A 15,468-nucleotide genomic window follows, 5' to 3' on the forward strand; every position below is an offset into this window, starting at 1 on the left:
ATTCTATTTTTTAAAAACAGTTCCCTGGGACCGTGCCATGCAGCTTGATACATATCAGCAACATAGCTGTAGTTCTTCTGATTTGCAAAGTAGGGTTCTAAATAGGGTTGTATAAAGCTATATCTACCCAATATATCTAATATCTAGTAAAGCTAGTACTAAGCTTGAAAAAGTTATTACACTGCACCTAGATGAGCTATGTTAAAAAAAAGTAAAGATGTAAGCTAATTTTCGATATTTTAGCTAATATGCTAGAAACGGCATTTTTAGGACGGTAGGTTTGTTTGCGGCTTGTAAAATAGGGTTGTAAAAAGATAGATCTACTGAATATATCTAATATCTAGTAAAGCCAAACTAGTAATGCCATTGCACCTAGATCAGGGTAGGCAACCTGTGGCTCCGGAGCCACATGTGGCTCTTTAGCCCCTGTCCAGTGGCTCCTTGAGCCTTTGAGAAAAGAAGTCTATGGAAATTCATTCTATGAATCCAAATGTTGCTGAACCTCGATAGCAGTGGCTGGTTAGCTATGGATGCCAAATCCAAAAAAGTAAATTGAATAAAATAGAGAATGTAGTAGTGCGTGGACAGATTTGTTTGCTTTCACTGCCAGCTCTGCAAAATTTAAGTACCAGATAATTATTAATAGTGCCCTGCACAGTGGCCACCTTGTGGTAAAACATATTAACAAATGCTTATTTAGACCATAAGTATACGCTAATTAGACTTAATAGGCTATTTACCTTGATTATAAGGCTCAAACATGTTTTGCGGCTCCACACAGATTTTTTCAAATTATTTTTGGTCAAAAATGGCTCTTTTAATGGCAAAGGTTGCAGACCCCTGACCTAGATGAATTACGTTAAGAAAAAAAGCAAGGATGTTGGCTAATTTTAGATATTTTAGATAGTACTCTAGAAACTGCGTTTTTGGGACGGTAGGTTTTTTGCGGCTTGTTGTAAAATAGAGTCGTAAAAAGATACATCTACTGAATATATCAAATGTCTAGTAAAGCCGAACTAGTAATGACACTGCACCTAGATGAAATATATTAAGAAAAAGTAATGATGATGTTAATTTCAGATAATTTAGCTAGTACTGTAGAAACAGCGTTTTTGGGACTGAATATTTGAATAAACCTATATCAAATATCTAGTACAGCCGAACTGTCATGTTATTATTATTATTATTATTGGTGGGAAATTATAACAGAGGAATATATTTGCCGTTTTAATATCAAGAACATTTTCGTGTTTTTTGTGTGTACACAGGACATTGTTGAATCAGGGAATCCGTGTGTCCACCACAATGGTTCCTAATTGACTTTACATTGGCACTGTTTCCGTGGTACCGGCACGTAATTTCAACCCATTTCGTGCTGCCACCACGGAATGCAATGTTAAGAGGTCGTGGTCATTTCATGTATTTCTGTGAGATCAGGCTGAACAGAGTCTGATCAGAGTCAGATCTAAGCGCAAGCAGAGGCTATTTGAGTGTGAGGGCAGGGTTTGAGGGACAATATTACAAAATCTGAACGTGAAATCAATAAATAATGCTCTCAAACTGATTTACCACTCTCTTGAATAAAGATAGGGATAAAGCCATAACTAGGCCACAAGCAGGTGAGAATGGAGCGCTGCTATGCGAAGTTCAAAAGTTCCTCCGTAGATGTCTTTATACAAGTACCTCGAGCCTCCTTTATTTATTTATTTTTTGCCTTTATTCACTGATGTAATGTTTTTGTCCCGATATTTTGTGTGATATCTTTGTATATTTCTTCAATACTAATAATAATAATAATAATAATGATAAAAAATAAAAAAAACTTGGCTTCCAGGTCACGCAATGTGCGAGAGATGAAAATATTGAAAGTGTATGAAAGGCTCGAATCCCGGCCCGTTATCTGTTTTTTCCATTTTCCATTTAAACAAAAAATCGGAAATCGGAAAACGAGTCGTTATCTATTTTTTCATTTTGGTTCTGGAAACAAATATTGAAAAAACAAGTCATTATTTTTGTTTTTTCATATTTGGTTTTATTTTGAAAAACGAATGAACGAATGGTACACGGATTATGAAAGGCCCAAATCCGGCCGTTATCCGTTTTTTCCATTTTCCATTTAAACAGAAAATCAGAAATCGGAAAACGAGTCATTATCCGTTTTTTCATTTTGGTTTTGGAAACACATATTGAAAAAACAAGTCATTATTTTGTTTTTTCATATTTGGTTTTATTTTGAAAAACGAATGATACACGGATTGGCCTGGATTGACTATGAGTACGCCTATGACTCAATGCACCACACATGGATACTGGAGTGCCTGGCACTACACAAGAATAACAGCAAACTAATAACATTCATGGTTGGTGTACCTTCCGTTCATTCTATTTCCAATTCTGAAACGCAAATCGGAAAACAAAAAAACTGGCATTTTTAGTTTTCCAATATATGTAGCAGATTTTAAAACAAACAAACAAGAGCTGTTATCCATTAAAATATCGCCATAAAATTGGATTTTGTGTTGTTTTCCTATTATAGATTTTTATATTCCCAGATAAACACGAAGAATCCAATCTATGCTAATCCAAAATACAAAAATGTGGGGATATCTGTATTATTACAAGGTGAATCGGAAGCAGTATTTTAGCTTTAATGCAAAAAATGCGGTGAACCGGAAGCAGTATTTTAGCTTTTTTCCTGCGAGTACGTCTTAAACACAGCAGATTGGGTTGGCAGTAGTCTAAAGACGGATGAGATGGCGGCACTCGAGCCCTACGAAAATGTAATTAGAGAAATGATTACACAGAATTTCTCGTACGCCGACATTTCAACAAATTTGTCAGAACTAGGTGTGAAGGAAGGATGCTCAGCAATGAGTGTCAGGAGATTTTGTGCACGCCACAACATTTCCAGGAGGGGACATGTATCCGACTCACAATTAGAGGCTGCTATCAGCAGGGCAATAAATCAGGTAGGTTTTTTTTGGTTTTCTTTGATTTACAGAGGTGGGTAGTTACGAGTTACATTTACTCAGTTACATTTACCTGATGAGGTTTTTGGATAAGTTGTACTTCTAAGATAGTTTTATATCATCTCCATACTTTTTACATTTACTTGAGTAGGTTTGTGAAGAAGACTGTACTCTTACTAGACTCCATTAGGCTACACTGAGCTGGTTACTTTCTTCTTTACCCATTAACTATCCTACGCATTATTATCCCCCCGTGCATCAAATTAATGTTGTATTTTGTCAGACAGAGGGACTTCCGCCATAGGCTCTACCACCTGACTGTGTTCCTCCAATCACATTTGGAAATGTGTGTTTCTTGTGCTGTAATTTGTTATTTTGTAAATATTTCATTTATTTTTATGTATTCTATTATTCTGTTGATTGGAAGTACTCAAATTTACCTAAAGATTATGATTTTGTATTTTTGTCTGATTAAATGCATGTTTTCACAAATTAATCGGATGTTACTCAACAGTTGCTCAGTACTTGAGTAGTTTTTTCGCCAAGTACTTTTTTACTCTAACTCGCAACACCTACTTGACTCACATTTTTCTGAAGTAACGATACTCTTACTTGAGTAGAATTTTTGGCTTCTCTACCCACCTCTGTTGATTTATTTCTAGACTCCATGAAGACTAGGTCAAATGTCACAGCTTACTTATGTAGATTCATCAGACAGGGTCAACATATGGTCGAAAGATGATGAGCGGGTACCTGTCTGCAATGGGAGTGGTTGCTGGTGAACGCCGGGTGGGGAAGATTTTGAGAACAACTCATTGTCCCTATCACGAAATGCGCAAACGAGTAAGTATCTTTTGCAAGCCTTTAATGTTGTGGTATATGGTGTCATGTATTTTACTAGCTAACTTTTACTTACTTTTCCCCCAAAGGGCGCACGTAACCTTAACCCCATCCCCTACACAGCTGCATACATGGGACACAAAATCCACATCGACCAGAACGAAAAACTGGTCATCTTCGGAGTGACACACATTCTAGCAGTAGACGGGTACAGCAGTAAGGTCGTTGCCCACACAACCATGCCTGTCAAGAATAACCTCAGGATATATGAAGAAGTTTACAGGTTAGTCCTTCTCAACTTTTTTTTGGCTTCAAAACCCCCTTTCTCTGATTTCAGAATCCAGGCAGGTGTAATTTTTTGTGAAAAAGTCCATGGAAAAGTTAGTCTTTATACATACATACTTTTTTTTCTTTATATTACTTTGTATGTAATATAAAGACTAACTTTTCTCACAACTTCACTTTTCTGTGAGTTTTTGTGACTTCCTTTGTGACATTTTTTCAATTCTTTTGACATTTTTTAAAACTGTTTTTTGTGACTTTTTAGATATGGATTCTACTGTTTTTTGGTCTTTTTTATTTGTGATAGGCATACTGACCCATTGTTTCTCAAATGGGGGTCTGTGTTCCCCAATGGGTACTCTGAGGTACAACGGGGGGTACATTTTGGATTGACCGAAAGCACTGTATTTTTCAGGATTCATTTTATTATTTAACAACGTGCTTTCCGTCAATCCAAAAACCTGAAAGTAAAAGTAAGGTTTTGGCTCTCTTGTCTGTGTGCATAATTATTAGGCAACTATAAGATTGTAGAGCTATTATGCAACTGAATGAAATACAAAAATGTTCCCATCTCACCTCAAGTGAGAATAATAAACAAACAACTCAAATTTCTGAAAGTAAAAAAATATATATCTGTGACCAGTATAGCCACCCTTCTTTTCAATAAATCACAAAAACAGTGCACTAGTAGATTGCAATATTGTTGATCTATCGTACAGTGCAGACTCAACATTTGATTGAGTCATGTTTCACTATTTTACAGATCAGCAGTTCTTGAATACGGGATGTGGGACCAGGTCAGGGTGGACCATGGCCGTGAATTTTACTTGTCCCTCTACATGCAGGAGATGCTGTCTAACCACAGACACAACTTGCAAAGGCAACCATATCGCCAAACTCAGTCAACAAAGGTGAGGTAACAGTCTCCTTAATGCCAAAAATGAGACTAAGCTTTAGAGATGTTACTCAGTTTTTTATGTACTGATACTGGACACCAAAATAACAAACTTTTGCTGCACTGATCCTCAATTCAAACACATGGGGCCAAAACCTCAAACCTTAATTAGCCATATGAACAAACGCCCACCTAAACAATGATTGCATTGTTTACATTCATGCTCCATCTAGAGAAACCGTTGCACAGGTAAACACAGGAGACTACGCGGGGAAGAGCAATAGAGCCAAATGGATGAGTGGTTTTGTGGCAATTCTCTACATGGAGTGTGAATGTACACCAATATCGCATTGTTTAGGTGGGCTGAAGTATCACTTTAACCAGATGCACCCTTGAGTGAGGGGTGCTTGTAGGTACCCATACACATCAATGGTCCTGCTTCTTGGACTCCTAATCAAACCTCTTCAATACTGTCTGTAAACTTTTTACATCTGATATAATCCTGTTTCCTCTCACCATGTTAATTTTGCAGACTAAATTGAGTCTATCCTTTTCTTGTCTACAGAATCATACGGTGGAGCGATTGTGGGTCGAGATAAATAACAGGGTAAATTACCCAGTGAAGGAGGCCCTCATACAGCTGCAGGATCAGGAAGTCCTCAACATGGATGACAACGTGACAAGATACTGTACATCTAACCTTACTGCTGAGCTGTGCAAGATTGGCATAACAAGAGCTGTACATGCATGGAATGCACACAGAATTCCTGGTGAGTTAAATAAAAAAAAACATGTATCACACAATTCAGTCCTTTTTTGTGAACTTTTAATTTAAATTTGGCATTGAATTTTAACAATGAAATTTTGTGACCTATGCTTTGCTTCACAGGCAAAGGAACACCCAATCGCCTTGCAGCAGGAGGATGTCCAAAGAAACTGGGAGAGGAGTTGTTGCCACATGCCTTCCGAGCAGCAGACATGTACGAGCAGGATGTTGGCTCTTCACTAACTGGAGTCTCCTGCTTTGGAACGGACCCCTTCTCAACTGAGGAGGACAAAGTATCAGCAGAACAACTTTTTGCTGAAGAATACCCTGATATTTCAGTTTTATTAGATAACGTGGTAAACTATAACTTCGTACCTTTTCAAGATGCATTGCTGTATCTGATAAACATTACGCAGCAATATGCATGAACATGTCAAATAAAGGCAAGTTGGTTCTGGATATACTGTATATTTTGTTACTTTCCCTTAACAAAATCAAACACTTGTTAAAATTGCTACAATAGCAGAGTTAAACATTACACAATATTGGTCTGAAGTGCAACATGAAATACAAAAAATGCATAAAAATAAAACTATTCTGTATCTACAGCTGTTGAACAAGTGCAAAATTCCAACTGGATTTAGAACAAGGCTATTAGCCAGCTGGAACAGAGGTAATCAAGCTTAAATCGTTGAATGTGATACAATCACACTTAAAGGATTAATCCATCTTAATTACACCAGCCAATGAGGAGAGAAGATGGTCAAGACTGGTCAGCCTGTGAGCATTGACAGAGAACTCATCTGCCCTGCATTTGAGGCACTGGTCAGATGTCAGCATCCACTGGTCAACGCAGTTTTTGCAGCCAACAAAGCTTTTGCAGCATACGGCAATCACAGGCTCTTCCATTAGCCCTGTTTGATGGAGAAAAAAAAGCACAACACATATGCAACATTACAGTTCAGTATATTATCTTGTCTTTACTTAAAGTAACAGTTCACCCAAAATGAACATTGTGTCATAATCTACTCACCCTCATGTCAGTTAAACCACAGGTGCAGTTTGTCCATATAACACACAAGGAGGTTGCAGCACTACTGGAGCGCAAGTGGGTCTCCATTGACTTCAACACAGTGCATATAAAGTCAATGGAGACCCACTTGCTACTTGTGTTTTAACTGACACGAAGGTGAATAGATGACAGAATTTTCATTTTTGGGTGAACTGTTCCTTTGATATACATATTACATATTTTTAAAACTTGGCAAGGGACAGTTTCATTACAACATGGAAAAGCAATAATTAACGTTTGATTCACTTGGACACTCCATTAGATCCTGCTTAAAAGGTAGACTTTAATATAGATCAAACAACAAAATATCTTACAGACCTTTGCATACAATACAACCAAAGGCATCCTTTATGTGTGTTATCATGGTGTTGGTCGGAAACAGCATGGCACCCCTGGTGTTGTTGGCATGTGTTGACAGGTCCTTCACGACTTGGGTGACCTCACTCAGTCCTTGAGCAGCCAAGATCACTTCCTTTATTTTATCATGGACCCCCTGAAGACCTGTGGAGTCCATGTCTTTATGACTACAGGGAGGGTTAAAAACAACAACAAATATTATACAATATTCACCAGTTCTGTTCAGATAACTTTTTTCCTAAGAGATGTTATTTAAAACAAAATAAAAGACAAATATTGACAGGTAGTAACTAAAATGTTTACCTCAGTTTCTTTCCCTTTGTTCCTTGCTGGAACCCATGGAAGATCTGCTCTGGGACAGCAAGAAACTTTTTTGCATTTTGCTTCCAATACTTGGATCCTAGCAAGAGAGGAAGACAACTCATGTAACAGATACAATGTAAACACATTTACAGCTGAACAGAATACTTTGTGGGTCAAAAAAAATTAAGAGACAAAGAGAGCACAGTATTGAAGTAGATGGGGCATGTAGTTTAACAAACAAAGCATATTTATTTATTATTATGCAACTATTCATTTTTTCAGTTAGTACCTCTTGTCCCTTCAGAGTCCACAATCTCATTTCCCTGGGCATCAGTCAGGATGAGAGGGCCATCACTCTGCAGGGCATCATGTATTTTTTCAAGGATACCTGTGGTTGTGGCTTCAAACTCAAACAGTCTGAGTACAACCATACGGGCAGGCTTCAGTTTCCCCTGGCTGAGCTCAGCAATGAAAACAGACCTAGAAAGATTGTTGTGGGAGTGGTTTGCATCAAGTCAAATCAATTAATTCCATCTCAAACACATAGCCTACATTACAACTGATGCAATTACAATCGATTCAAGTTTTAAAATAATCTTGGTTACAAAGGATCTTAAGAATTACAAAAACAAATACAATCATGTGGATTTATTCATATGTAGCTAGCCTTGGACCAAGACGTTCATGAAAGCAACCCCCCTTTTTAAATATTTAAATAATTTTAAATAATGTACATTTTGATATTTAAATAATTTAATATTTTTTTAATAATCTGACTAGCAAATAACTTGCTAATCAATGGTAGGGGGGCTCTGAACTGATGGGACTGGGGGTACCTTTGGAAGGTGTTACTCATGCTTGCTCGAGGGGTAGTGGGAGCAATGGCCTAAGCAGGTGATCCCAGAGCAGCAGTGGGCTGTGCTGGACGGTGGAACTGGAAACGGTTCTGGCCTGACAATGGAGGAGTCTGCTCGGCGACTGGTAGAGCAATATCATCCCCATGAACCTCATAGTGGCCTCGAGGTCTAAGGTCCAAGCAGCTGAAATGTCCAGACGATCCCGGGAATATCGCCACATTGTCATCATCGGTTATGTACAGGCTAGGAGCATATACCTTTGAAAGAAAACATTTAGGGACCTTAATCAGACGGCTATTCTGTGCTAGCTTCCTTTGATCTTAGCATGTTCTCCAAACGAACGAAAAAAGTGTTACTTACCTGGAAAATTCTGGCAATTTTATCTCCCATCATGTCGTCCTCCCTAAGCGTTAGCCTCTTGTTTCCTTTAAAAAGGATATAACTGGTTGAGTCCATTGCGAACGAGGAATTGTTGCTCGACACCAACTTGAAGTGAAAAACACCAGACTAGCACCGCGACCTTCCTGACACACGGACCAATCCGCGCGTAGGCTATATTTATTTATTTCCGGGCCATGGACTGAAAAGCATAAAAATTGAAAATTGAAATTCGAAAAAGAGAAATTTAAGGCATTTCAGCGAAAACTAAAATTTGAGTAAGAAATGCAATAGTTTTTTTTTTTTTTTTTAAAAAGGGTCATTAAATAGTTGTCCGATTTTTGTTTCAGAAATGGTAATAGAAAAAATGGCCCTAAATTTGTTTTTTGATTTGCCTTTCAGAATTGGAAATAGAATGAACGGAAGGTACATGGACCATTCATCAAGAGCTCCACGTGGCTGTGGAAAATAACACTGGAAGCTAACTCAAAGGCCATCACACGAGTCACCATCAACTGCGGCATATACCAAGATCATGCACTGTCCCCACAGCTGTCCTGCATAGGCCTGAATACCCTCAGTCAGATCATCTCCAAGAGTGGCTATGGATACAGATTCAAAAGTGGAGCAACCATCAGCCACCTCCAGTACATTGATGACATCAAGCTGTATGCCAGGAGTGAACGAGACATCGACTCACTGATCCACCTCACCTGGATCTACAGCAAGGATATCTGGATGTTATTTGGACTGGATACGTGTGGCAACACGGTGGCAAATAGAGGGAAGGTGAGAACTGAGGGGGTGCAACCACCAGAGGGCAGAAGAGCAGACATACAGGACAGCTACAAATATCTAGGTATCTCACAGGCCAATGGGAGCTATGATGAGGTCGCAAGAAGGTCAGCCACAGCCAAATACCTTCAGAGGGTAAGACAGGTGCAAAGAAGCCAGCTCAGTGGAAAGAATATGACCAAAACCATCAACATGTACGCCCTGCAAGTCATCAGATACCCAGCTGGAATAGTACGCTGGCCACAGGAGGAGATGGATGCTGCTGATGTCAAAACACAACTACTCCTCACACTGCATGGAGGTTTTCACCCAGTGCAGCTCACTGCAGGCAGCGAAAAGAGAGAGAGCAAGGATTAGTGTGTGTCAGAGCCATGATTCAGGATAAAACAAGGAGCATTCAAGAATATATCAGGAAGATTATTATTATTTCAGTCACAATTGACAGCACACTTGTGCAGCTAACCTACAAGATAACCATTGTTTTGGTTTAATGTTAACTGGTGACTCTCAGAATCCTGTAGTGAGGGCAGATGTTGAAAACACGAAGAGAACATGTAAGCTGTCCTCGTAAAATCAATTAATATACTTCCACCAGTTTAAAATAAATACTCATCTGTGCTGAAAGTCAGTAGTAACGCAATCACTTGAAACATCGGCAACACACACAAGCCTCGACACATTTCTCCGTTAATTAGCAGATTTATACAGGGAAAGAAATTAAATTGCAACTCCAAAACATAACAGTCTTAATAGGTGACTTAAAGTTTCGATCCATATCAAATTCTTCAAAAACTTTCAGTGCCCTGTTCATTATATAGTGCAACATCACACTACTACATATAACTTAGCTCAACCATTATCTCGACAACAGACAATTTTCTTGACATAGGGTGCCTTTTCCCCTTTCTGTTGACATTCCTGCTGTGCACGTAAATAGCATGGGAAAATTACATTAAATTAAATTATTTTTAAATTAAATTGTGTTATTGAACAGTTAACAGTTTAAAGGTGAAAACAAAATATGTCTCCTTACCTTACCCAAACAGCTTACATAAGTATCATCGAGATGAGAAATGAGGCACTTGCCATCTGCACACTCTTTAATGTCTTGTGGCTAGATGATAGCCTGCTGCAATCAAAAAGGCGGGCTCAGACAGGAAGTGTGTTTCAATTAGAAAACTACATAATAGCATTTGTATGGATTCACTCAATATTCTATTTAAAATTACATAAACAAAATGCCTGTGTTTTATTTAATTATAATAAATGGATTATATTCCAAACGTTTTCTTTGATATTTACTTAAATAATAACTACAAAACCAAGGGTAAAGTTATATTGAATAGATTTTAACTAATGCATTATTTAAAATGACCACAGTCATTTTTTACAGTGTAATTGTAAATGGCACTGACCAAGCGGTGATTTGTGACGAGTTGGGATGAGGTTGCGTTGTAAAATCATTCAATAGAAATTTAATACCTGTAGTTAATGGGCTTTTCAGTGCTGTTTAGCATATAGTAAGGAACTGTACATAATTAAAGGAGGATCATTTAATTTTTTCTCATTGCATATTTTTTATTTTGGCTCCTTTTTCCCTTGTCATGTTAAAATAAATGAAAAAAGATCAGCTAGTGACTTCAAAAAGATGGCCTCTTTGTGCCACCAGTCATAAATGTGCATGTGGTCATATGCAGAGGACAACAGTTCTGTCTTGATTTTTGTACTCATCACATTCAACTTGTTCTAAGCAGGACCAATGCATCAGCTTAGTCCAAAATCACATAGAAAGTGTTTATGCAGCTGTAGGCTGTAATTGTTTTTAATGTGAATGAAGCTTTTTGCTCATTGTTACAGTGTTGCTATGCTCTAGGCGTCTGCTCTGAACTCCTTGAGTTGAAAAAACTTTAACTCAGAGCAGAAAAGCGCCTCATGTCATCTCTGCTTTTTCCCCTTTGCCCAATGCGATGATTTGTGAGGTGGGATTTCTGTGGTGGTCATGACAACAACTTTAAATCCGAACTTCCAGGAAAGTTGAAGTTGTGGTGTTTGCAATTTGGGCTATATCCTAGGTTAATGTGGCCATTGTCAGTTTATGAAATTCCAATATCCGTAGTGGAGAGAATTGAAAGGTTAGTTAGCTCCTATATTAGGAAGTGGTTGGGTGCTCCTAGGTGCCTAAGTAGTGTTGCATTGTATGGAAAAGGGATACTTCAGCTGCCAGTATCTAGTTTAACAGAGGAATTTAAATGTACCAAGGTCAGCACAGAGCTGTTGTTATCTGGGAGTAAGGACGTGGTAGTTAGGAGTGTGGTTCCAAATCCAACTAAGGGGAGGAAGTGGAACCCAAGATCGGCAGTTCAGGAGGCAGAGGCAGCTCTTAGGCATGCAGAGATTGTAGGTAATGTTCAGTTTGGCCGGGGAGGCCTGGGGCTTGGCTCAGGCAAACCGGTATGGAATAAATCAGGTCTCAAAGATAAAAGAAAGCTGGTTGTAGAACAGATATGTAGACAGGAAGAGATGCTAAGGGGTGCAAAGGTAGTGGCCCAGGCTAAACAGGGACAGTGGTTGAATTGGGAAAGTGTAGAGAAGAGGAAGCTTAGTTGGAGGGACCTGTGGAGTATGGAGGAGAATTGTATTAGATTCCTGGTAGGGGCTACATATGATGTGTTACCGACCCCCCAGAACCTAAAACTGTGGGTAAATGAGGACCCATCATGCCCATTGTGTTCACGTACTGTAACCTTAAAGCATATTTTGTCAGGCTGTAAAGTTAGCTTGTCACAAGGCCGATATACATGGCGACATAACCAGGTGTTAAAATGTTTAGCTGCAGGCATCGAAGGGAAACGAAGACAGGTGAATTCAGAAGGTGTTAAGGATAGGAGTTTAGTAATTCAGTTTGTCCGTGAAGGAGAGAAACACAGAAGAGATAAGTTAGTGAAGAAGCAAGGGTGTGGCCGCCTAGAAGGTGCTTGTGATTGGGAAATGCAATTGCTGATCCTGTAAGTTTATTTAGCTCCTTTAACTTTAGCTTATATTGTAGTTATGCTATGTAGCGTGTGAAATAGAGTGTGGTGAATGTGCTAGGAAAGGTAGTATCAGCCCTGCTTCTACCTAGAGCTCCCATGTACGGAGCCTGGGTTTGGTTGAAGGTGGCAGTGCTGTTTGGGCTGAGAAAGCCATGCATAAGTAAGGTAAAGGAGGTTATTGGGTTGGTGCAGGGAGGGGAGCAGTGAGACCTGGCATTAGGGGAGTGTCTCTGGGACGCTAGAGATCACTGTCTAGCCTCCTGGAGGTGTCGTGGGACCAACTAGACGAAACACTGGTGAAAGGAGGTTCCCACCCGATGACCCCAAAGACATGCTAGTTATCACTGCTCATTGGTTTGTATAGTTAAGCCTTGCCATATTAGCTTATCATAGGGCTTAGGTTTTTCACTGAGTGTTGATCCTTTCTATAGAGCACAAACTTTTTGTGTTTATTTGAACTACAGTTGGTAAATAACAGGGGGTGAAACTAGTGGTAGCATCGAGCTATACAGCCCGACAATAGACAGCAGGTTGTCAAACTGCCCCTGAGTCATCCTAAAATATGCCTGAAAATGGCCATCATGGAGGCAAGAGCAAGTACCCTCTGCCTTTCCATTTTAGGAACTAGTTACTAATTACTGTGAAATGAATACATAGCCTAATAAACGGTAGAATGATTACATGGAAAGGTTAGGGTAAGGAGGTGATGGGGTGGTTGCCTAACAACAATTAAAAAAGCGCAACAAGCATATATATATATTTTTTATAAGTGGCATTCAGTTAAGAAGGTTGTGCGGTGCGCCTCGTGTTTTGCAACCTGCAAAAGGCTTTCTGTGTGATTGGGACCTAAGAGTGCAATTCATATTGTCTTGACACGCATTTGACACATAAGACGTTATGTTAAATAAAAAGGAGTCAAACTATGGAACGCAGAAGGGCTCTAAATGTCTATTGACGTTCGTATTAATAAGTCAAATACAATAAATACAAAAAAAAACAAAAAAACAATTGTCTTAACAGGTAAAAATATAACTGCATTGCAGCTCACTCACTGTCACTGCAAACATCTGCTGCTGACTCAGTAAGTATAACGATACCGTCAAACAGTCTAGCGTTAGCTAATTGGTAACGTTAAGATTAATATTAGCAAGCTTACCGCACTGACTTGGGTTAAATTCTTTGTTGGCTGTGGTTGACATGAGGTCACAGGCAGGAGGCTCTGTGCTGTGTGTGTGTGTGTGTGTGTGTGCAGCCAGTATCATTTTTATCACTGTTCATTGTAACATGTGTAACATGTGAGTGTTTGTCTCGAATAAGTTGTTTTAAAGTCCAGGTGGCGTGCCTGGTGTACAATTGAGGTGTTCATTGCGCGCTCTCCCCCTTTTATACTCAATCCTCACATTTAGAGCACACTCGTTGTAATGAAGGTATAAATGGCAAATGTAGTAAAGGCAAAAATAGGTTACTGGCTCAATAATATACTCGAGTAAAGAGTATAGTACAGTTTAAGAAAAGGAACATGAAAAGTACTTGTTCCTTCAAAAAAACACAACAACTATTTACTCACGTGTTACTTAAAATGCATTACTACCCACCCCTGTTATGTACAAATATTACTGGATCCACCACAGAAATTGCAGATGGGGGTGTCAGTAGCTTAGCGGATAGTGCCGGTGGCAAGGCAAAAGGCCCAAAAAAATAATCTTGGGGAAAAAAAGAAAAGAAATTGCAGATGACCATTTAATATCTAGGAGTTCCAGGAGTAAATTATTACTGTTTATTGACTGTATGCAATGTTACTGATTTTTAATATTGCTAGCATAACATTAGCTTTCTGGCTAACAGCTGAGTTTCTATGAGTTGAGTGGACTAGAAATATCTCCAGTTGCTGAGTCGTATCTAAGGTTCGTCCTGTTTAAGTACTTAAGTAGAGAACAATGTTTCCACTGCATCAGAACCTAAAGGGATGGTAAAGATTGTTCTAGGTCAAGGTGTTACCAGAGAAACAGAGTTATGGCTTGTGAAAATATTGTTAATGGTCCTGTTTGTTTTTCCTTTGGCAAGTGACCATAGTATAAGCAGGACAATGCCCTTAGAGATTTTAGTAATAAATGGACTCCATGGAGGCAACCATCCACCGCAGTTCCTGATAATGTACACCTCATCAGGCAGTAGCCTATCTCTTACATGTACATTACAATGTTATCAAGTTGAAAAAAAAAATGGTTTGCAAAATATCTTTTCTTAGTCATTCATTGGTATCTGCATAACAGCCAGTGTTTCCAGATCTCCGCATTTACGTTATTGAGTTCAACGAACTGATAGAAATCAAGAAAAATAAAACCCAAATTGTAAGAAAGCATAGTTTATATTTACAAACAAAATTTTACTCTAAGCATCAAGTACTCAGTCCAGAACCAGCTTGAGGTGAACCACTGAGCCAGAGTCCTGCACAGGTACGGGGACGGGTAAAAATGAGCTACCTGCGGGTGGTCAGCGGGTGAGAACAAAGAAAGATTTATTTTTTCAGAAAAATACAAATGAAAAAGATGCGTACAATATGTGCAATATTTTGACATCTAAATCACTATTATCAAGCTGCAATTCCTTTTATTTTGAAAGTCAATGACACAAGTCAAACCTTTGATGCCATCATCACATTTGTCACTGGTGTGGAGGACTCCAGCCACGACATACTGCAGCCCGAGGATGAGGTGGCAGCCTACATCAAGTACAAGACACCAAAGTGGGATCCTTTTGAGGTTTTATGGTGGTGGAACAAGCATGCTAAATTGTTTCCTAACATGGCAGTGATTGAATTTTTTCACCATCCCGGCATCAAGCATAGCCAGTGAAAGAGACTTTTCTTCCTGCTGGATTTGTTGGTCAAGAAGGGAGAACCCAGCTTAATGTGAGTGACGG

General features: G+C 39.0%; 2 protein-coding genes across 4 annotated transcripts; one reads left to right on the forward strand and one right to left on the reverse strand.

Moving 5' to 3' along the window:
- The first annotated feature begins 2,641 nt into the window (after window positions 1-2,641).
- On the forward strand, window positions 2,642-6,211 carry LOC117263877 (uncharacterized). Of its 3 annotated transcripts, none has more exons than XM_033637591.2 (6): window positions 2,642-2,969; window positions 3,684-3,812; window positions 3,899-4,092; window positions 4,855-5,002; window positions 5,552-5,756; window positions 5,876-6,211. In XM_033637591.2, exons 1-6 carry the CDS (start codon window positions 2,754-2,756, stop codon window positions 6,178-6,180), a joined length of 1,197 nt encoding a protein of 398 aa, XP_033493482.1. In that variant the 5' UTR covers window positions 2,642-2,753; the 3' UTR covers window positions 6,181-6,211. The 3 variants fall into 3 exon arrangements, with proteins under 3 accessions (XP_033493482.1, XP_033493473.1, XP_078032237.1); XM_033637582.2 differs by having other exon boundaries at window positions 2,645-2,969; window positions 3,675-3,812; XM_078176111.1 differs by having other exon boundaries at window positions 2,716-2,969; window positions 3,688-3,812.
- LOC117263892 (uncharacterized) lies at window positions 5,798-8,838 on the reverse strand. Its single transcript, XM_033637613.2, has 6 exons — window positions 8,702-8,838; window positions 8,321-8,598; window positions 7,774-7,964; window positions 7,485-7,581; window positions 7,143-7,348; window positions 5,798-6,666 (listed from the first exon to the last, which is right to left on the reverse strand). Exons 2-6 carry the CDS (start codon window positions 8,338-8,340, stop codon window positions 6,473-6,475), a joined length of 708 nt encoding a protein of 235 aa, XP_033493504.2. The 5' UTR covers window positions 8,341-8,598; window positions 8,702-8,838; the 3' UTR covers window positions 5,798-6,472.
- Window positions 8,839-15,468: the final 6,630 nt, after the last annotated feature.

Source organism: Epinephelus lanceolatus, chromosome 16 (genome assembly GCF_041903045.1).
Source record: "Epinephelus lanceolatus isolate andai-2023 chromosome 16, ASM4190304v1, whole genome shotgun sequence".
Classification (NCBI taxonomy): Eukaryota; Metazoa; Chordata; class Actinopteri; order Perciformes; family Serranidae; genus Epinephelus; species Epinephelus lanceolatus.